General features: G+C 39.0%; 1 protein-coding gene across 3 annotated transcripts in view; it reads left to right on the plus strand.

Annotated features, from left to right (window-relative positions):
* The window catches only part of LOC126162193 (intraflagellar transport protein 80 homolog), a 432,276-nt gene that overhangs the window by 363,986 nt on the left and 46,151 nt on the right, over positions 1-22,139 (plus strand). For all 3 annotated transcript variants that reach the window (XR_007535032.1, XM_049918521.1, XM_049918522.1), the window contains one exon: positions 15,520-15,643. Coding sequence is in view for 2 of the 3 variants with exons in the window: in XM_049918521.1 (XP_049774478.1) it covers positions 15,520-15,643 (124 nt within the window). In the remaining variant the exon portion in view is untranslated. The remainder of the gene's footprint in view (positions 1-15,519; positions 15,644-22,139) is intronic.

The raw sequence follows: 22,139 nt of genomic DNA on the forward strand, positions 1-22,139 counted from the left end.
ATTAATGATGGACTCTAACAGGTGACTCTGTAGTGTGTTAGATAATGTCAGAGAATTATGTAGGGGGACTGGCTCTTCAGGTGGATACAACAGTATGGGCCTAAGGTTAACATTAAGGGTGTAAACTAAATGTGCTATAAGTTTAACAGTATGTGAATAATCCACTGTAATCCATTAAATGGAGATAATTACCATAAACCAAATATAAATTAAATGTGTCTGAATGCAAATTTGTGTCTCAGGTTGGGCACAAAAGCCATCCATAATTTGTGGAATGAAAGTCCCTTTATGGGAACAGTAATGCATTACAATATTAAGTGCAAGAAGAGATATGTCCTCCAAGCTAGGACTAACTACATTTATTAATTCCCAAAGGCTCATGTTGAGCAATATCTAACTCCATTGAAATATTCACCCATACTGACATAATGAAATTAAAATACATTTTCAAATGGCAGTCAAGCTCAGAGAGAAGGGGTACACTGTCAGGTGAAATACATCAACATATTACATGAAATATAACACTCTAAGGCAGAACTCCAGTCCTTAAATTACCAAAACATATATATCCTTCAACAAAACTTGTAAATGGCAGCAGAGCAGGAGGAGATGAGGTATTGGTTTAGTCCTTATGTGCAGTATTGCACATTCTGACTCTTGATCAGCATAACTTACATGAAAGCACTGAGCAGTGTGTGTCTAACAGCTTGTCTCACAGTCTGTTATGTTTGCATACATCAATATTATTCTCATGGTGTAGTATCAAGGCATGATTTTTCTTTACATATTCCTAGCAATTTCTGACTCTCTTAAATGTATTAATTATTGCGTGATATATTCATCATTGTTTGGTATCTGTGTGTGTTTTTATTCCTTGCATCTATGTTCTTTATTGTGTAGTCTTTGCTGCCAAGTTATCCTTGATTGCCAACTCTTTAGTGGTTTTTGACTTACTTCCAGTATCAAATCAGTTATAGAGGCAAATTAAAGGTTCTTGTAGACAGTGAGTGCTGATTCTCCAGCAATAAACTTACCTTGATGCGTTCAGGTTGCTTGTCGGCTTGCTACATTGTAAACAAATCTCTTATAGCCTAAGGTATTTGTTTCAAGACATTGTGTGTAGCATCTGATATATGGAATAAAATTAATTCAAATTAAATTGGTTGTTTGTATCAGATGTATTGTTCACAGGTGTGTAGATAGTTATGTACGATGACATTACTGTGGTTTTCATATGTAAAGGGATGAAATGTCATTTTTATTCAAAAATTTCCAAGTGCATTATGTATGCTGTTGAGGACTGCAGTGAGGCTATGGTCGGTGTTGTGATTCTGCTCCTCAGTGCTTATCAGAAATGCTATGCGAGGCTCAGCAGGTCGGATGTCCTTCTGGTGGCTAGAGCATTGCTTCTGGAGCATAGGCATAAGTGCATATAATGTGAGCAAAATACATTCAGTGGTCTGTTATTTATTTACACAGTAGAGATGTCAGTATTGATCTGTGGTATGACGAGATTTTGTTTAATTCTGTGTGCAAAGAATTAAGTTCCTCAAGGAAAATGAAATGCAAGTAAAAATGACAGTTTAATGAACTGGTTATGCATAGTTGCTTTAGAGGTTCAGGTTCTCCCATTTCAAGTATAGCTATTAACCAATGACAAATTTTATCTCATTAGGTGAAAAATTACTGTATATTATCAATAATAAATATCATTCACATCATGCTACAAAGTAAGATTTCATGATTTTGCATTTCCAGTACGAGGTGCATTCAAGTTCTAAGGCCTCCGATTTTTTTTCTAATTAACTACTCACCCAAAATCGATGAAACTGGCATTACTTCTCGACGTAATCGCCCTGCAGACGTATACATTTTTCACAACGCTGATGCCATGATTCCATGGCAGCGGCAAAGGCTTCTTTAGGAGTCTATTGTGACCACTGGAAAATCGCTGAGGCAATAGCAGCACGGCTGGTGAATGTGTGGCCACGGAGAGTGTCTTTCATGGTTGGAAAAAGCCAAAAGTCACTAGGAGCCAGGTCAGGTGAGTAGGGAGCATGAGGAATCACTTCAAAGTTGTTATCACGAAGAAACTGTTGTGTAATGTTAGCTCGATGTGCGGGTGCGTTGTCTTGGTGAAACAGCACACGCGCAGCCCTTCCCGGACGTTTTTGTTGCAGTGCAGGAAGGAATTTGTTCTTCAAAACATTTTTGTAGGATGCACCTGTTACCGTAGTGCCCTTTGGAATGCAATGGGTAAGGATTACGCCCTCGCTGTCCCAGAACATGGACACCATCATTTTTTCAGCACTGGCGGTTACCCGAATTTTTTTGGTGGCGGTGAATCTGTGTGCTTCCATTGAGCTGACTGGTGCTTTGTTTCTGGATTGAAAAATGGCATCCACGTCTCATCCATTGTCACAACCGACAAAAAGAAAGTCCCATTCATGCTGTCGTTGCGTGTCAACATTGCTTGGCAACATGCCACACGGGCAGCCATGTGGTCGTCCGTCAGCATTCATGGCACCCACCTGGATGGCACTTTTTGCATTTTCAGGTCGTCATGCAGGATTGTGTGCACAGAACCCACAGAAATGCCAACTCTGGAGGCGATCTGTTCAACAGTCATTCGGTGATCCCCCAAAACAATTCTCTCCACTTTCTCGATCATGTCGTCAGACCGGCTTGTGCGAGCCTCAGGTTGTTTCGGTTTGTTGTCACACGATGTTCTGCCTTCATTAAACTGTCGCACCCACGAACGCACTTTCGACACATCCATAACTCCATCACCACATGTCTCCTTCAACTGTCAATGAATTTCAATTGGTTTCACACCATGCAAATTCAGAAAACGAATGATTGCACGCAGTTCAAGTAAGGGAAACGTCGCCATTTTAAGTATTTAAAACAGTTCTCATTCTCGCCGCTGGTGGTAAAATTCCATCTGCCGTACGGTGCTGCCATATCTGGGACATATTGACAATGAACGCGGCCTCATTTTAAAATAATGCGCATGTTTCTATCTCTTTCCAGTCTGGAGAAAAAAAATTGGAGGCCTTAGAACTTGAATGCATCTTGTAGAAATCATTGCTTGGACTACAGTCTGTGTTAGACATCGATCTGCCTGGTGAGCTCAGATTATACTGTTGTTTATTGTGCTACCCCTCTCTCACTCAGTGAGAACATCCATGAAAATGCATGCTGCAGCAGTGCCTGCTAAAACCTGAACCTCCGTTACTCATATCGGCTACGGCGACAGGTAGGACGGCCAAATCTGCTGGCAATCAGTAACTGAACAGGGCTGGAATAATTCTGTTTATTCAAGGTTATTCGCATTAATATCCTGAGTTTCCAGTCACACAATGCACTTAAGTTGCATGTGAGGTCTCCAGTATGCCTATTTTTTTCCTCTGAAAGAGACTCAAACATTGGCTTCCTATGCAAGGAATCTACCAAATTACCTGGGCGAGCACTGTACCTTCCAAAATTTGTTTTATTCAAGCCATTAGGCAAATGCATAACTATTCATGCAACGAGTGGATTTAATTTACAATTTCCTGTTTCAAAATGTCATTGTTAAAGTACATTACAACCTACAAACTTGGTGAGAAGAATTAATCTTTCAGTGTTTGTTAAGTTAACCTTAGGCATGTGGGTGTGTTCTTGCACAAGCGGCTCACCAACATGTCAAGCATCTGGGTGGAGCTTACAGTTAAAGGCTCTGTGACATCCGATGGCAGGTATTTTGCTCTATCACAGAGCCACGCACTTAGGCTGTGCTTTTAGTGGCACCGACAACAATCCTCAGACACCACCACCGGCAGTGTGGTCATAGTGCATGTCTGTTCTCCTTAGTCAGTTCTTGGCCGGGTCAAGGAGGTTAGGTTAGGTTAGGTTAAGTTGGTTAGGTTGGATTGGAATTTATTCTATATATGAAGTAGATTAGATTTTAACCTCTTAGAGTGGGGTGGATACTAGGATGCCTATGTGTTTGGATATTAGTGTTGCATAGTGGCTTCTGTTAATTAAAGAGACACCAAATGCATGTGAATGAGCTTTCTTGTCTTGGAAAGAATGTTTCAAGTACTATACCCTCTGTGATGATGATGATGTTTGGTTTGTGGGGCGCTCAACTGCGTGGTTATCAGCGCCCGTACAATTACCCAATCTTTGCTCAGTCCAATTTCGCCACTTTCCTGGATGATGATGAAATGATGAGGACAACACAAACACCCAGTCATCTCGAGGCAGGTGAAAATCCCTGACCCCGCCGGGAATCGAACCCGGGACCCCGTGCTCGGGAAGCGAGAACGCTACCGCGAGACCACGAGCGGCGGACGTATACCCTCTGTCCTCTGTTATCGGAGTGACCAGACAAATTTTACAAATATATGAGATGACTGAAGAAACTTTGTTACATATTTGAGATAATTCATGGTGACATTGAAAAACAAGTTAGAAACACTCTGTTTCACAGTATTCATTTAAAGTTGTGCAGACGTACATCAGTTAACATTCAATGACTGCCATTTAGCACTCAAGTGAAAGAAAAGCTTAAAGTGAAGCATAAGATACTCTGAAAACCTAAAGCACTTGAAAGTGGAAATATAGTCCATACACCACATTTGCAACTTAATTATTACCCTACAGCTATAAAATGCCAGTAAACACTAGTAATAATTTGTTGACAACTAATGACAACCTACGACTAAAAAGATCCTGTACAGTAGCTATAAGCATATATGATATGCCACCCTTTACACATGAATAAATTATTTTTGAGGTTATAATCTATGCCTAAAATTTGCAGTGAAGATTTTGCCTATTTGAGATTTCAAATAAATCTGTGATTTCAGTCCATATGTTCTGAACTATATCCCGATTGTAATATTTTCATCCTCAGACTGTCACAAATTCACTTTTTCTTCAACTAAACTTATCAGTTTCTCTCATTCCACATTTCATGAAATGATTTTAATTTCATCGATTGTCATCTGAAGTCTGTACATTCAGGTGATAAGATCAGCAACAGTGTGACTGCACACGTAGTGGCTTAATGATTTGAAAAAATTGGCCATCACTGACCTGTGTCGGGCATCACGAGAATCAACCAATATTGGAACCACTGTGACCACAGCCTTATACAATCTGCTGCTGTTCATGATGTCATGCCTAGTGGCAACAGAACTTTTTTACTCATATTTTCGCCCATATTCCTTATGGAGCAGGGGTGAAAAGCATTTAATGATTTACCTGCATGTGATGCTATGGTTTGATGGCCTGTAGTGACACATTCGAAGTTCTGTTGTCTTCAGGCTGGCAGATGTAACTTACCTTGACAGACCTGTCATTGTTCTAATTGTTTTTCATTAGTAGGCACAGGGGTGATAAAAACATTAATGTGATGTAGAACTTCAGTGGTACGTACGAATTATTTCAGTTCCATATCAAGTGATCTGAGTGAATGAGTAATCAGTGTTTACTAGTGCTGAGCTGGCTGTTTTCTATCATATATAAGTATCCTTAAAAGCTTCCTCGTGGTGATATAAATCACTGAAAACATTTGTAGCTGACTCTGGTCAGAACTGCAGTGCATATAAAGTACTCAAAGAAAGTTTAAAATACTGGTGTAATGATGTACAGATGTTTCACTTAAGTGTTTGGGTCTTGGCTCATTCATAAATCAAGATACAGTGAAGCATTCATCAATCCATATGTGTTGCAGCTTATTTGTTGTTAACAGTGTGATTACAGTGTAATGGTGTGATTTATGTGCTTGGGTAGCTTCAGCATTTTGTTACATATCAATTAACTGAGAATGACTGTTAGATTGAAATGTAACTCAATATCAAATTTGTAAGTTGAATGTTGGATCCTCCTGTAGGAAGACTGACTTGTTAAAATTCAGCAGTTATTCTCCAAAAACGTTCAAGGTGTAACATAAGAAACAGTTTCTGATAAATCCTCTGACAGAGAACAATTTGTAGTCCTTGAATGGATTTAATTTTCAGACATGACTTGCAATTATGTACTCCTGAATGGTGGTTACCGGTAAGCATTTGAGAGACCTTTTATGAAATCTTACGTCTGCTTCTAGTGCCAATAATATCATATAAACTAAATACTTCCTAAATGCCTCGCAGAGGTCTTTTGTCTTACATGACTTATGAATGCAATGACCTTGTAATTACGTAGTCTTTTCTGTGTGAGGTATCCTCATCCATGACCATAACCAATTGGTAGGCAGATACTGCGTAACGTAGTGATTGCTGTTTCAAATGCTCAGTTGTACTTCCATGTTTTTCTGCAATTGGCATGATTTGTCGTGAGTGCAAAAGCAGTTACTATGACTTCCATTAACATTTATACTCATTTCCTACGGTTAGTTACAAAATTATTTCTCTCTGTTCTGGCTGCTAATTCTGAAAACTATGTCTTATAATATGACACAAGTACAAACACTTATGATCATAAACATGAAAAGCACAAGAAAATTCTCACTATGTACAGGGGACAGCACTGCATCTCCTTGGCTATTGTCTTCATCCTCTGCGTACATAGCATAAACAAAACTTCCATTAATCTTCATTCAGTAATAACATTGATGTTTTTGCTCACTGACAGAATGTATTTAGTCCCAGGAGCATAAGGGTGCTTATTCCTTAAGGCATATTGGGGATGGGCTGGCATCAGCTGGTCCTTCTTTTTCTTTGGCTTCACCATTGCAGCATTTTTACATGCCATAGTTGTCTTAGAAGGAGGGGCAAGTAGAACTAATTGAAATGGTGTAGCTGGTCCATGATATGGTTTTTGCCAGTCAAAATGTACTATGATAGTATTATCAGAATAACTGTACTTCAGCTTTTACTGGAGAATTTATCCATAAGAGTGGATAAGGATCCTCATAAGGAGGAGCAAACCTCTTGGTGCACCCTTACTTCACCATGGGATTTTGAAGCAATACTAAATTGCCGGGCTTGGACTGAGGAACTGTAGTGCTTTTGTTGTTATGTTCCAATTGTTTTATGTGGTTTTGGAATTATTGTATTTAACCTATTCCAAAAGGCTCTGAGACTGCGAGTTAGCCTTTTCAGTTCACCTACATTGATGCCAGGAGACAATTTGTTATTTCAAAAGGTGAATTCATGGGTCTTCCACAAACAGCTTCATATGGATAGTATCCTGTAGCCTCATGGACACAACTGTTGTATGCAGAAGCGACAAATCCTACATATCTGTCCCACTCTAAGTGTGTTTTCAATACATCATACAATAACATTCACACAGTAGTTTTGTGCACACACTGAGTCACCTGTTGGATTTAGGATGAAAGGGCATAGTTTACAAGTTTTTGATTTGTAACTTTTGCAGACTTGTGTAAACAGTGCTGACATAAAATGTGAGGTTTAGTCAGTGAGTGTTGCATCAGGACTTCCCAATGGCAACACCAAGTGATCGACAAAGCTGCAAGCAACAGTTTCAGGAGTTATATCTGCAAGTGGGATCAAAATTAAGTACCTTCGAAAGTGATCAGTAATTGACAATATATATTTATTATTCTTGGTGCTTTGTGGGAATTGGCTGCAGATATCTAAGGCCACAATTTGAAATGGTTTCAATGCTTCTGGTAATGTTTGTGAATGAACTTTAGTCCTTGGTGGAGGTGTTATTTGCACACAGGGCAGACAATTTAATATATATTTCTGAATGTCAGTTTATTGACCTCTTCACCAGTAATTTGAGGCTATTCTTGCATTTGTGGCTTGTCACCCATTATGGCAGGCCTGTAAATTGTAAAGACACAGTGCAATTATTTGTTGTTGCAATTCTTTAGGTATTCCTACTCTGTTAACCAATGGTGTCTTGCGATATAGTATACGGTCTTCTGTAACAAAATCAGAGAGTGATGCATACCAGTGACATTCTACATCTCTCTCTTGTGATTCTTTCAATTCTTCTATGGTAACATCATCTATTTGTGCAACTCTAATTTTCCTGCTAAGCGTATCAGCATTTCAGTGCAAACAGCTGGGTGTATGCTGAACCGTGTAATCATACTCAGATAATTTCAATGCCCACCTTACCAACTAACTGCTGGGTTCCTTTAAACTCAGCATCCACACTAGTGTGGCATGGTGGAGGGGCAGACTACCTTTACCTCACACTCTTTTTTTGGACTGATTCCACATATGAATAACTCAACTGCTCTCACTTGAGCTTCTTCAATTAACACTTCGTTACATGTATTGCCCCTTCCTAGGGTGTATGTGCAACAAGATACTGCCCAAGTCTGTATGCAAATGTTTCAGAGACCTCCCCGTTTTTCTGTCTAAGAGTGGACACCCGATCACAGTAACAGCTACACCCACACTTGTCTGAGTAGCACTAATAGCTAACCCCACACTTGTCAGAGTAGTGCTCTGCCAACCCCTTTACCAAGAATTCAAAAGTGTCTACTGATTTAACATAAGTTTGTGCATTAGCCAAAGGCTTCAGCTTGGTGACATTTAACAAAAATGGCCTGGCCATGTGCATGTATGTCCCACGTACCTTATGTCTTGCAAAAATGTTGTTACATTTTCGCCTGGCTTACCAGCGAAAGAAGATGCTAAAGTTACGGCTGGAAGCATACTGGCTTTATCTGGTACTAGTTTCTCTGGTTCAACTTCAGGGGCTCTTGAAGGGCCCCGAGCTGCTGCATTTTTGGTAGCTCTGGCTTCACATTCATGAGTTATCATATTAGGCGATTCTGTAGCTCAATTTTTTCAAGTGACAGAATGCTTATCTACTGTTGCAGTAAAGTAATGCTATCAGGCTCATTTGGAGCCATAGTTGCAGCATTGGGAGCCAATTCAGTCCTCTCCACTGGTTGACAAGGCATGGCTATAAAACTAGGACTGAGACCAAACAGATGTACACAAAAAGAGGTCTCACTCTATTCTAGATGATGGAGAGATCTCTTAGCAGAAGTTCGCTGGAGTTGTTAACTAGCAGACTGCATTGCTGTGACAGTTCATTTGTAGGTAGCATCCGCACCAGTTGCAGCGGAGGCAGCAGTGGTGACCTCAGCAGCAACACGGTGGTGGCAACAGTGTCAGTGGTGGTGGAGGCGGCAGCATTGGAGGAGATGGTGGCAGGAGCAGTGGTGGTGCGCTGCATCTGTCGAAGTGATGTGACCCACGGCAGTGCAGCAACTGCCAGTGTCTTACCTCTGCATGGCTTGGGTGGCAATGGTGTGTGGCTGATGGCGTGGTTTGCTGCATTACTTAGCCATCCCAGCTGACTGGTGTGGCAGGTGTGCTTGGCATGAAAACTTATGTGCGAGAACATCATGCACACATCTCATGCAGGCGGACATGTAACCTACGGCAAGGTACTGCCCAGCACGAGTGTGTCTACCAGCTCATGTGAGTGAAGAGGAAAAGGTTGGGTGGACCTAACAATGGTGATCCCACTTCTAGACACCACTTGTACGTGTCAGGATGGGTTAAGGAATGTAAGTGGGCATCAAGGACTGATCCTGTTCACTTTAGCATAAGGAATGAAACAGGGAGTTTCTAAAAATGGAGATTTATTCTCCTTTTCCTATTCTATGGGGTACATTTGGTCTACCATCTGCTGTGACCACTGAGGGAACTGCACATAGTGGTAGAGAGCATTTTGCCCTCAACAGAAGAAAGTATGTTTTTGTTTCTTCCAAGCACCTCCAAAATTAAAACCAGTTTGCAAAAGCAATGAACAATAAACTCTGTAATACAACTGAATATTGATTATACAAATATACAATGTGTTATAAAAAAGTGTATTGCAGTTCTACAGGAAATAGGTTGAGTCAAAACTAGAGAAAAATTTGCGCTATAAACACACATCCAAAAGTAACTACTTGTTGAAATATGGGCCATTTTATACTTGTGCCATGTGAGTTCACTACTCAGTGGTGTTAGGACTCTACATGTTGATCTTCATTGCTCTTTTCTCATAGGTTATTTGTCCCTGTACTTATTTCTCTGATTGTGATTCTGTTGACAGATATAGTACTTATAATTATCTACACCATCAACTTTGTACATATTACTATAATGTTGTCCTAACACCAGTGATCACCAGTGATTCTGTAGAGTATGACCAACATAAACAGTGGAATGGAGTACTATTATTCCATGCAGGAAGCGGCAGACATAATATTATGTGATTGATTGATTGATTTCTTTATTAATCCATGAAACAATTTACATTAGACAGATTTCATCAATTAAAACATAGACAAATGAACAGCTTAAAATTAATTTATTGGACTATAATTGACACTAAAATTTATTTTAATATATAATTATATTTATTTTTTACTCTTATATTATTTGTACATATATTACAATGCAGAACTTCTTAAATCAAGTAACCTGTTTTAATTCAGGTAGTCTATTACTATATAAAAACTTTTAATTTGCAAATATCAACCAATAGAATATCCAGGATGGAATGTAACAACAGGTGACAATAGGTGAGGACACTGTATCCACATTCATCCCGAACCTCAGCAACTTCTCCGCTGTTTGCTTCACTTGGTCCTACTCAACCCAAAAAGCCGCCTCCTTAGATGTTGACCTCCACCTCAAAGATGGCTACATCAGTACCTCCGTCCGTATCAAACCTACTAACCACTAGCAATGCCCCCATTTCAACAGCTCCCACCCATTCCATACCAAGAAGTCCCTTCCATACAGCCTAGCCACCTGTGGTCATCTCATCTGCAGTGATGAGCAGTCTCTCTTGAAACATACCAAGGGTCTCACTGAAGCCTTCACTGATCGTAATTATCCTCCCATCCTTGTACAAAAGCAAATCTCCCGTGCCTTATCTTTCCAGGCTCCCACCACCTGCCAAAGTCCCACCGTCTAGCCACAGAGGAGCATTCCCCTTGTAACTCAGTATCACCCAGGACTGGAGCAACCAAATTACATTCTCCACCAGGGTTTCGGTTACCTCTCATTGTGCCCTGAAATGATAAATGTCCTGCCCATTATCCTTCCCACCCCTCCCACATCAGTATTCCGCTGTCCACTGAACCTACACAATATACTCATCCACCCTTACACAACCCCTGCTCCCAGCCCCTTACCTCATACCTCACACCCCTGTTATAGACCTAGATGCAAGACCTGTCCCATACATCCTCCCACCACCACCTACTCCAGTCTGGTCACTAACATCACCTATAACATCAAAGGCAAGGCTACCTGTGAAACCAGTCATGTGGTCTACAAGCTAAGTTAGAACCACCGTGCTGCATTCTATGTAGGCATGACAACCAACAAGCTGTCTGTCCACATGAATAGCCACCGACAAACTGTGGCCAAGAAACAAGGGGACCACCCTGGTGCTGAATACGCTGTTAAACATGATATTCTTCATTTCAATGACGGCTTCACAGCCTATGCCATATGAATCCTTCCTACCAACACCAGCTTTTCCGAATTGCACAGGTGGGAACTTTCCCTCTAATTCATCCTACGTTTCCGTCCTGTTCCCATTCCAGCACTAAACAGTGATCATTCCACCAACACACCCAGTCTTTTTATTTCTTTCCTTTTCTGCTACTACCTCTTCCCTGCCCTCAGTCTAACCTGCAGCACTTCGCTGTCTGCCACCCCCACCATATTACCCCTCCCCTCCCTGCTCCAGCCTCCTCCTTAGCCCCACCCAGTTGCCACTCTCATCATGCATTGTTGCTGTTGCTCGCACTGTAGTTTCAGTTGCCTTGGACTGCAGTCATGTGTGTGAGTTGTATTTTTGTGTGTGTGTGTGTGTGTGTGTGTGTGTGTGTGTGTGTGCGTGTGCGTGTGCGTGTGCGTGTGCATGCGTATGTCCATCTATTGTTGACAAAGGCCTTAATGATCAAAAGCTATAATTGTGAGAGTATTTTTGTTGTGCCTATCTGTGACTCAGCATCTTTGCTATATGGCAATATTGTTAATTTGTAAATAGTTCCTTAGTTTTGTTTTGAAAGAGCATATTGTATCTATGTCTTTTATATGTTGTGGTAATTTATTATATAATTTGATAGCATTGGACAATAAACTCTGCTGACTTTCAGCCTTATTTTCATCTGTTGGATGCAAATTGTAACTGTGTCTAATTTCATTATCATGTACTAAACAGTTTTTATGTAGAATTTCATAGTACTTGTTTTGGACATCAAGTGTGACTTTATTGTTCATTCCTCACATACATACACTGCTAGTGTTTCGTCAGCTTTCTCTCTTAGTACTTCTGATGACTTGCCAGTGATCAGTACATTACAATAATCTGCAAATAGTATTGGCTACCCCTGCTTGGTACTTTGTGAGAAATCATTAATGTAAATTAGGAACAGCACTGGATCTAGCACTGTATCCTGTGGCATGCTTGTATTTCTATATATAGGGTCAGAATTGTGTGTTTCAATATAGTTAGAGCTACTTGATTTAAGGGTAATTTCAGTCAACTGTATTTGATTTTCTATGACTGGAACCACTTGCTACCACCTCCTCCCCTGTTCTCAGTTAATCTAGCTTAACATTATTTTGTGATGCACTGTGTTGGTTGTTTTAATTACATCAAAGAATATACCTGCTTTTATATTTCGTGGTTTAGTGAACAGTATTAATCAATTGGTACATGTTACGAGTGCCAAATTACGTCCTCAGTACCACATTTCTTCTGATAAATGTTCACAAGGTCATCCAAGGAGACATGGGGTCATTTACTACAAGGACAAGGAGTCATGATGGACTTTGCATAGTTTGTCACACTGTAGTTGTAGGAGGCAAGAGGAAGGTAATCCATGAAAAAAGTGTATAAAGTATTGGAGCTGTTAAAATGATAAACCACAGCCTTGCTTGGTCAGTTCTGCCAAATGTGTTGACTGACATGGAGCGGGACGATAAATTACCATAATAGCCACATCCGGAAAAATGTGAATCCTCAAGCAATCGAGGAATCAAGGCATCCAAATCACTCTGATGTGTGGACATAAATTGAGCATGACAGACTCATAAGGCCATACAGGTTCCCAGAAAAACTTGAACAGTGGAGCTTATGACCAGTTTCAGTGCAATAAATTACCCATGCCATTAGAGTATGTTACCCTTGCAGAAAGATGTGAGATGTGGTTTATCTGTAAGGGGTACTACCACACTTTCTGTACATCAGTATGAAACATGTGCATTTAATGAGCAATGGATTGGTCAAGGTGCACCAATAGCAGGGCCTCCTTGTTCACCTGACTTGATCCCTTACATCAGTTGTGTTCACTGATCTGCTAGTGTAAGAAGCTGGCATGTGCTCCTCGCGCCTCACCAATGAGCAACAAGCCATCTCACTGCAAGTAATGAAGGAAAAGGGGAAGAGGAGGGAGAAGGCACTGGAACCAGCCAGCTCGGCATGAGAATTTATTGTCAATGAATCTACTCTACAGCAGCTAATAGCTCTACAGAGATGTACCGTGTCATGGTGGCTAATTAATACCTTTTGTGGCAAATTTATTTCCTAAAACTGTTGCATGGATGAGAAATGTCCATGACCTGAAATTTACATTTCTTTTAATTAATTAGGCGAGGGACACAAGGCAGCTAAGTATGAAATATGGTATTTGTTACAACTAATACAGCCTTATGGTAAATGTCGTTCTCAGATGTAGTTTGAATTGACATCAACATGTATTTTGTGACCCTTTTATTCATACGTTAAACATAGAAAAATGGCATTTCAATGACTACTACTTATTTTGGTTTTCATTAAAGCAATAGTCATCAGTTTCTGCTCACTACTAATTTGAAGACAAGTTTTTAAATTGGAATCAGTCAGTGCTCTTCTGTGGGTAGATTTAATCCTTTATCATTGCAGAAAGAAGTTTCTCACACAAGTTATGTAGATCCAGATCTTGACATAATCATAACTGCAAACTTGTGAAGCTGTGGAAATTTATGTTGAAGAAAATTTTTGTGTGTGTTTACAAGATTTATTTTGTTATGGAACTTATCATTCAATTGTGTGTGACACTGCAGGTCTATAAGCTGCATCTGTTGCTAGGCATCTTATACTGATGTGTTATAAGCTGATACTGGTGTGTCTGACATTTGCTTTGAAGTTACCAACATGGTCATAATGTTGCTTTTCATCTATTTTAAAAGAGCCACTCTGTGCTTTAAAGCACTGAACCATTAAGTTTATATGATTGGGTGTAAAACTATGGTGAACTTAACATGTTGCCATTCCTCTGAAGACAGTGCACTGTTTGCATTTCCCCTGCACTACATAATGATGTCTGACAGCCATGTTTACCATGAGAACTCACTACTCAGGCAGCAAGCACACATGAGCACCCTTGCCCACCTAACTGCCTCCTGAACAGGCCTTCCTTAGATTTCTGGTTATGGAGACATTTAAGACACTGATGTATACCAGATCCATCAACAATGGGCACAATTTATGAGAGTGTGCATCTCATTAATATGACCAAATTCGAGGTCAGCCAGTGTGTTCCCATGAGTTTGTAATCATTTAAAGGATGTATAAGACAGAGTGATAACCACATTGAGCATCTCATGTAATGTCAAAAAACAGATTCTTAACATAGGGCAAATGATGCATACCTCAACAAGCATTTAATTACAGACAAATGTTAAGGAAACTCTTACATCTAGCTTTGGTCAGTATTCTTTCTTGTGAAGTTTGGAAGACCTTTTTTGAACATTCTGTGTATTGCTACCTCATATAAATGTGTTCACATAAAAAACAATCATTAAAGATGTTAATCATTTGATAATGGAAACAGTCATAATGCAATCCATTTATGTTCTTAGCAACTCTCGCTATCACCATGTGTGATCATTTGAGAAAACTATCATAATAGTGTTAGAAACAGTGTTAAAATATTACTATCAACAGAAGTTTTAATGGAAGCACCACATATCCAGTATTCCCCTTAATTTGTGCCTTACACTGTACATTCCCATTAATCAACTTTAAAAGTGAAAAACTGTTAGTTTATGGGAATTTACAGACACACTTTTATCTGTGGTACTGTAGGCCCTAATATTTCTCTCAGTTTTTTCTTGTGTTTATGTCAGAGCATTTAAATTGCAGTTGAATAGTGGCCGGGTTTCTGTATGACTTTCATTTTAACTGTGCCATAACAGAAGGAAAGTGTGTAAGCACTCTTTCCTTCTACTCTGTCTACACATAATATCTTTTCTTTGTAACTGTTTGCTTATTCATACTGTATTAACACACTACGAAGCTCTCTTTCACATGTAGAATGATCAAAATAACAAACTGGAAAGTGATACCAATCTTCTGGGTTATCACTTTTGTTATTATTTTCGTCCTGCTCCTTTGCATACATTGTGTGAATATGAACAATGATCACAGACTATAATGATGATCAAAATTTTATACTGCTTGATTTTCAATAGTTTACTCACTAAGACATGTCTTTGATGTGTTTTGTTTCCTTACATGTTATTTCTTTGTTTTCAGAGCAATGGAACTGGCTATAAAGCATAAAACACACATTGATACTGTGTTATACCACCGTCAAAAATACTTAAATGACTTTTCTAAAACTGAAACACTAGAAATGTTCCTGCAGTTGCATAATGAGGTATGATGCACTTAATGATAGAATAATCTGTGTCTTTTGTGTGCCTTATTTTTTTCCCATGGATTTTAATTGTTTGGAATTCTGATGACATTGTACATTTTCATATTCATAAATTAAAATAGTATTCTGCCATTTGGATTGTACTATTTTTCAGCTTCTCTAGTGGGAAACTCATTGGACATAATTATTGTAGTGTTTTTCAACTCATTGTGAGATATAACAGTCCGAACAGTGTCAATATTTTCAGGAGCTGATGCGTTGTCCAAAATCCAGACTCATGTATTTGGCTGTTCTCACTGTCAGTTTGTTGTAAGTTGGCTCTGAATTATATCAGGGAAACACAGTGTCATTTTACCAGGCGTAGAAAGGAATTAAATTTTATCTTTATTTTTCATGGTTTCCCCAAATCACTTGGTACAATTGTCAGAATGATTCCTTCAAGAAGACCATAGTCAATTTATTCTTTTAATCTCATTCACATGACCAAATGTTTAGTCTCCAAGGGTCCTGTCATAAAAGGGGCATTAAACAACTAACCCCCATTCTTCCTTGCATTAGACACACACACACACACACACACACACACACACACACAAAATTTCTTTAAGGGCTTATTACATGGTGCATATCTGCACTCATGGTTTCATTTTTCTGTGTTTATGTAGCTGCCAAGTGAACCTCACTAGATTTACTGAATACAACAGTAGACAGTTATGTGTTGATGAAATTTATGGATGGTATGAGTAATTAACAAAGAATTAAGTATATGTTGTTCTGTCTTCATCGCACCAGATCATCTTTCATCAATATTCATTGCTTATTCATCTTCTTCATCAATATGTTCATATGCATGATTATTCTGCAGTTCACACTAAGGTGTTTGGTAGCGTGTTCAGAAAACCACTTTCAGACTGTTCCAGTCTTGAGTAATGTGTGGGAAAAATGAACACTAAAAACTTTTCATATAAACCTTGATTTTTCTTATGTTACTGGTGATCATTTCTTCATGTGTAAGCGAGAGTGGCATTTGGAGGAGAAAGTTGCTAACTGAAATTTCATGAAAACATCTGATCTTTGTTTTAATGATTGTCCCCCTCACTCTCTTATTGTATTCATGGCACTCTCTCCACAGATTCATGATAGTACAAAGTGAGCTACCCCTCTTAAAATTTTTCAAAGTCTTCTGTCAAAAGACTTTGAAAGGATCGCATTCCATGCAACAACACTCCAGAAGAGGATGGGGAAGCATAGTGTTGGCATTCTCTTTAGTAGATCTGTTGTACCTTTTAAACTTTCTGTCAATAGAATACAATCTTTGATCCACCTTCCCCACAACATTTATTAATTAATGTTTCCAATTTATTGGTAGGTAACCTGCAACCTTTAAACTTGTGTTATTTATTGAGTAACCTGAGTTTAATAGAAGTTTTTTCATATTCATTAGAGGACTTCACACTTTTTATTGTTTAGAGTCATTATCACTTTTTGCACCATTTAGATATCTTGTTGAAATCAGTTTGCAGTTCATTTTTACCTTCTGATGACTTGACTAGATAGTAAACAGCAGTATCGTCTGCAATGTAAGAGGGCTACTCAGACTCTCTCCTGAATCACCAACATGGATTCAGAATAGGATAGGGCCTGTAACACCTCCCTTAGGTACACTTCAGTTTCACTAGATGATGTCCTGTCAGTTACCATGAACTGTTACCTTTCTGACAGGAACTCACAAATCCAGTGACACAACTGAGAGATAGTCCATATGCATAGAATTTGAGTAGAAGCCACTTGTGAGAAACAATGTCAAAATCCTCCTGGAAATCTAGAGGCATGGAATCAGCTTGAGAACTGCTGCCATTAGTACTCATTACTGCATATGAATAATGAGCCAGTTGTGATCCAAAAGGAGCATATTTTCTGATCTGTGGTGGTTAGATATAAATAGATAATTATCTTCAAGATGTTTCCTAATGTTGGAACACAGTACAGTCCAAAACACTGCTACAAATGAGTGTCAGTGATAGGGTTCTACAATTCAGCAGATTCTTCTATTTCCTTTCTTATGTATTGGTGTGATTCAGTTTCTGTAATATTTACTGCATTTCCTTTGGTAAATCAATTTCTGGTAACTGTGTTTAGCAACTCTCCATTAGTAGTGTTTTCACTGATAACATTGCCATTGCACACTGAAAGTTCTTTATTGTGTTTTGCTGCTGCTATTCTTTACACACAACCAAAATTCGTTGGAATTTCTGTCAGGTTTCAAGACAGAGTTTCATTGTAGAAATTATTAAAAGTATCCATGCTAAGTTTTTGAACATCTGAAAACTATTGCCAGTCTTCAAGATATTGCATCCTTTTAAATCTGGCACTTTTTAAAATTAGTTCTGCAAAAGTGTCCTAACCTGTTGTATATACTGTCAGGGATCTGTTTTGTCTCTTATTAATGTACATGGTACAAAACTCTCAATCCTCATCAACACTATTTTTTTTTTTTTACCCAAGCCACATTTGACCAAAGCTTATCATAGTTAGTAGAGGAGGAATGGAGATGGTCATTTAGGAATTTATGGTATTCAGACTCACTACAACAACCTTTTAGAGGAGGAGGAGACTAGTGGCGAACGTCCCATCGACAGTGAAGTCATTAAAGATGGAGCACAAACTTGGATTACGGAAGGATGAGGAATGAGATCAACCATGTCTTTCAAAGGAACCATCCCAGCATCTGCTTGAAGCAATTTAGGGAAGTCACAGGAAACATAAATTAGGATGGCCGGACATGAATTTGAACCATTGCCCTCCTTAATGCGATATGGTGGGCTAACCATTGTGCCACTTCGCCTGGTCCAACAACCTTGTGGTCACTAATTCCTGAATCCATCATGGCACTATTTGCTCAGGGTGGTTTATTGCTAAGAGGTTATTGCAACAGTTTACATTTTGTGTGGGCTCTGAACTAATTGCTGAAAATAATTTTCAGAGAAAGCATTTAGTACAGTTTCAGAAATGTTTTATGCCTACTGTCAATTTTAAATATGTGTTGTCACCAATGTATCAAGGGTAAATTGAAGTCAAACTAATTATAATTGTACTTTTCAAGTACTTATTCAGAATGAAACTCAAATTTTCCTTGAACCTTTCAGCAAATACATCATCAGAGTCAGGTGTCTGTAAAAGGAACTAATTATTAATTTTCTCCATTTGTGTAATAAATCTCATAGCAACTACCTATTTCAATTTTTCTATAAGCTGAACTACTACTATCAGTTACAAACATGCAACCACTAGTTGAATTTAGTTTTTCTAACAGCAACAAACATGCCACAACCAACTGAAATCAGTCTTATCCTTGATGAACAAGGCTGTTTCCTTGGTAAAAACTTTAGCCAGGCTCATCTACAACTTTTGCCGGCTTCCATTACCTATAACAATGTATGCTTCAGTGCTCTGTGTGAGTACTCATAATCCTGGTTGTTTCATTAAACAGTTATGACAGGTTAGTATAATACCAAGTTGGTACCAACACCCGCAGTTAGCTGCACCCTGTGCTCTTCATGGCATCCGTATCTGGGCTGACCCCACCCAGTAGGTGCACTGTGTGCACACTGGATCTCTTCCCCTCCATGGCAGCCATATCCTTAAAAGGTTCCATCACATGCCTTATATTGGAGCTCTCCAATACCAGTAATCCCACCCTTTATGAATGACTGGAGCTTTTGGGCTAAGAGGCTTCCTCTGAAACTCACACAGCTACATTATCCAGGATATCTACATTGTACCAGTGCTGCAGTGCCTCTGGCTTAGTGGCTGTGTTGGGTGGAATGGGTGAGAGGAAAAAGGAGGTGAGAAGGGAGGTGGGGGAGGGAGGGGAGGAGGTGGGGAGGAGTAGGAGATGAGCAGGAGCAGAGTGAGGTAAAGGAAACGATGGCTGAGGACTGGGAAGAGGTAAAGCAAATTCCACACTGTGGCCCATAGAATGCAATATTGGTTTCCTTCTGATGATTAAATCCTCCTGAATAGTCCTTATTCAAATACCCAATATGCCCTCCAGAGTAATCATCACCCAAATATCCAAATTGGGGGTGGGGGTATTTTACCTCCAGAAAATTATGCCCAAGAGTATATCAACATCATTGAAGCAAACAGAATAGATGCGTGTCCTTATGAAATATAATGTCTATAGTTTGCATCTGCTTTCAGCCTTGTCACAGTATCAACATACAATAACCATGTTGACTGCTTTTAATTTGGAATATTCTCTTGTTAATCCACCCCTCAAAAGTTCATCTTATGGGTTCTTATAACAACATTTTTGGCATAATTATTCTAAAGTCAGCAGAAAATGCAAGAATAATAAATTATGAAGCTATTCAGGTGTTCAGTTCACACTCAAAGGAAACTGCCCAATGTATCTTGCAAAATGTGCTAACTTAAAGTTTAATTTATTCAGAACAGAGAATGGAACAGGTTTTGGAAGTGTATTTCATAAAAGGAAATACATATTAGGAACTACAAGGTGTGTTAAAAACCTTCATAAAATGAAATACAGATTTGAAACTATAAAGTCTGCTAGAAACCTGTGGCTTACTAAGGACAAACAGAATCCTATAGGACAGAGAGACAACTCTACAATGCACTAAAATAGTCCACTAATCCTATGGAACATTCTTAAAGGAAATAGAACTACATTCTCCTCTAGATGACATGAGTTGTGAAGCAGACATTGAAGCCAGTCATGATGTGTCTCAGTCACCTCACTACGTATTCTATAAATCCTCCATTCTGGTTCAGATGAGGAAAGAGTTGCTAATACAAAATTAAATTACCCAATATAATATGTGAGATGCTGAATTTGATTGAAAAAAGTAGGAAATGTAAAAATGCAGCAAATGAGATGGGCAGAGGGGACTAAAGACAAGTACAAAATAATATTACTAAGACATGTAAAGTGGCAATGCAAGAATGGCAAGATGATAAATGCAAAGCCGTAGAAGTAAGCTTGATTGTGGGAAATTCGTTTGCCACATATAGCAGTGGGACTCGTGGAGAAAAGAGAAGCAGCTGTATAAATAACAAGAGCTCTAATACCAGGCCTGTACTAAGCAAAGGCAGGAAGGCTGAAAGGTGTAAGGAATTTATAGGAGGGCTATACAAAGCAAAATAAACTTGAAGACAATATTATGGAAAGGGAAGGGGAAATATATGAAAATGAGATGGTAGACATGACACTGCAAGAAGAATTTGACAGAGCACTGAAAGTTTTAACTCAAACCAAGGCACCTGGAGTAGATGACGTTCACACCAAATTATTGAGATCCTTGTGAGAACTTACATGACAAAACTGTTTCACCTGGTATGCAGAATAAATGAGATACATGAAATACCCTCAGAGATTTAAGAATGTAATACTCCCAGTTACAAAGAAGGCAGGTACTGACAGATGTGAATATTATCAAACCATGTGTTCAATAAGTCATGAAGTTGTGAAGGTAGCAGGGATGAAATATGTTTGGAAACCAGACTGTAGTTCTAAGTGTTGAAAGACATGAAAGTTGTTGAGAAGGGAGTGTGACAGGTTTGTAGCCTATACCCTATGCTATTAAAACTGTACATTGAGCAAGTGGTAAAGGGAACCAAAGAGAAATTTGGAAAACAAATTAAATTTAAAGTAGATTAAATAAAAACTTTTGAGTTTCACCAATGGCATTGTAATTCTATCAGAGGCAAGAAAAGACTTGAAAGATAATGTGATTGGAATGGATAGCATCTTGAAAAGATGTGTAAAATTAACATCACCAAAAGTGAAATAATGGAAATGAAGTGATGCTGAGAGAATCAGATTAGGAAATGAAACTCTAAAAGTAGTAGACATGCTTTGCTATTTGGTGAGCAAAATAAGTGATGAGGACCAAAGTAAAGAGAATTTAAAATGTAGACTGACAATAGCAAGAAAAGTGTTTCTCAAAAAGAAAAGTGCTGTAGCCTCTATTCTAAATTTATGTATCAGCAATGGTATTGTCAAAGTGTTTGACTGGAGCATATTATAAGCTGGAATGAAATATAGACAATGAACAGTATACACAAGAAGAAAGAAGGAATAAGATATTTACTCTGCAGTGGAGTGTGTGCTGATATGAAACTTCCTGCCAGATTAAAACTGTATGCCATACCGAGACTTGAACTTGGAACATTTGCCTCTCGTGGGCAAGTGCTCTACCAAAGGTCCTGAGTTCGAGCCTCAGTCCAGCATGCAGTTTTAATCTACCAGGAAGTTTCATATCAGTGCACACTCAGCTGCAGAGTGAAAATCTCATTCTGGAAACATCCCCCAGGCTGTGGCAAGCAATGTCTCTGCAATATCTTTTCTTCCAGGACTGATAGTTCTGCAAGTTTCGCAGGAGAGCTTCTGTGAAGTTTGGAACATAGGAGATGAGTTTCTGGTGGAAGTATAGCTGTGAGGATGGGTCATGAGTCATGCTTGGGTAGCTCAGTT

This window comes from Schistocerca cancellata, chromosome 2, assembly GCF_023864275.1.
Source record: "Schistocerca cancellata isolate TAMUIC-IGC-003103 chromosome 2, iqSchCanc2.1, whole genome shotgun sequence".
In the NCBI taxonomy this organism is placed as follows: Eukaryota; Metazoa; Arthropoda; class Insecta; order Orthoptera; family Acrididae; genus Schistocerca; species Schistocerca cancellata.